At 38.2% G+C, this 1676-nt stretch overlaps 1 protein-coding gene across 1 annotated transcript in view; it reads right to left on the bottom strand.

Annotated features, from left to right (window-relative positions):
* Nucleotides 1-581: 581 nt before the first annotated feature.
* The window catches only part of LOC102020180 (laminin subunit alpha-3-like), a gene marked incomplete in the record, with an annotated part of 70265 nt that continues 69170 nt past the window's right edge, over nt 582-1676 (bottom strand). Inside the window, 2 exon segments of the mRNA XM_013505348.1 lie at nt 582-733; nt 736-874. Coding sequence (XP_013360802.1) covers nt 582-733; nt 736-874 — 291 coding nt within the window.

Raw genomic sequence — 1676 nt, 5'->3', positions numbered from 1 at the left:
AGCAGGCTGTTTGTATTGTTAAAGCTCTAAAAGGTTCACCATCACTTCTACAGGCTATATGTGTATAGTGAAGTCTATAATCTGGCCTAAGACTCATGGTTCCACAGGGGAAAACTAGGGCCATTTTTCTGTATAATAAATGTGTTACAGCACAGTCATGCCAGATAGAAACTAATAACATCCTGGATCTTTTGGTTAGTGGTTTTGTCACCCAGATTGAAGTATTTAGCTGCTCAAAGCCTTTAGTTTTCTCCTATATAAAAAGGAGAATAATAACACCATGTCCTAAATTTTTTGTGATAATTTAATAAGACTTCCATGTAAGTATTTAGACAATGCCTTGCATACAGCAAACACTCCATGAACCACATTAATATTAAATACGACTATTATGAGCCCATGTACGCTCATTACTATGTTGTTTTGATGCTAATTCTGAAAGAAGTTGAAATTACTGGATCATAGAAACATATCAAAAGAGAACACATGGGAACTGATATTTATTGCAGCCTAGTATGAGACAGCCCAATGTTAAGTAGTTTGCTAGGGGTTTCCGATAACATTCCATGTCATCTTATGAGCTACGTTATCATTTGTTTACCTATAAGAAATCTGGGGCCTAGAGAGATTATGTAACTGGAAGTCAGACTACTAACAAAGAGTGGAACCAATAGTGTGAACAGAGAGGGAATGAGGAGATTGTTCACCAGGTAGTACTGGGCCTGATGACTTTTTGGAGCAGTACACACAGTGTCAGATACACAAAGGTGATATACAACTTACGGATACAGCCAGTGGGGGAGTCAACTGGAACCCCATGAGGGCGGTAATAGCCCTCAGCGCACTCTTCACAGTTCACACCTGCTGTGTTGTGCTGGAAAGAAACAAACAAAACTCAGGAGGAAGGACACTGAAGAAGTCCAGTGCTCTCTATTTTGTGAGATTCACCCAGATAAATACTAATTCTATCATCTCCAGTTGTAATTTCAAAGTCACTAAAAACAGAAGCATTGATCCTGACCTTGGGTCTCCAAGATGTGCCACAGGATACTGGCTTAACCTTGGTTCTGAATTTTTTTTTTACTATTAGAAGAGGAAATGATGAAAAGATTCATGAACTACACACCCCAGGCTGTGCCTTCCACCAAAGAATGTACTGTAATGAAGCACTTGACATTTGAGTAAGAAAAAAAACTCAAGAACTAGTTCCCACAGCTTCATTCAGAAGAAGTGATGAATGAATAATAAAGCAACTTTAGCTTAACCCAAGGAATAAAAAGGTCATGTGTGCATATATATCTTCTCTAATTTTGGAAGAAATAGCACATACAGACCTTCATATCTAGCCATTCTAATTTTAGCAGTGCTTTCGTCATGAATCCATTTGCTGAACAGTTCTATTATATGAACAGAAAATGTAGCCATGAGTATCAGGCACAGAGCTCATTTTAAAGTATGATACTAGGCAGCTTTTCCTAGTTGTGGTTAATCTTTGTAAATGCCACAAAATCAATTACCCAACATGCACCACGAGTTTCCAAGCACTATACCCCGTGGCTCTAGCTTGATTCTACCTCTCTCTAATTTGGAAATGATTGGGAGGACCGTGTTCTTTCTTTACTGAAAGGAAAGGCAACAGGAAATTAACAAGAACAAAAATAACATACTTTGACTCA

The sequence above is a fragment of the Chinchilla lanigera genome, unplaced genomic scaffold (genome assembly GCF_000276665.1).
Source record: "Chinchilla lanigera isolate Chin_1 unplaced genomic scaffold, ChiLan1.0 scaffold00001, whole genome shotgun sequence".
Classification (NCBI taxonomy): domain Eukaryota; kingdom Metazoa; phylum Chordata; class Mammalia; order Rodentia; family Chinchillidae; genus Chinchilla; species Chinchilla lanigera.
Note: the sequence above shows the minus strand (reverse complement) of the source record. Positions and strands in the feature narration are given on the sequence as shown.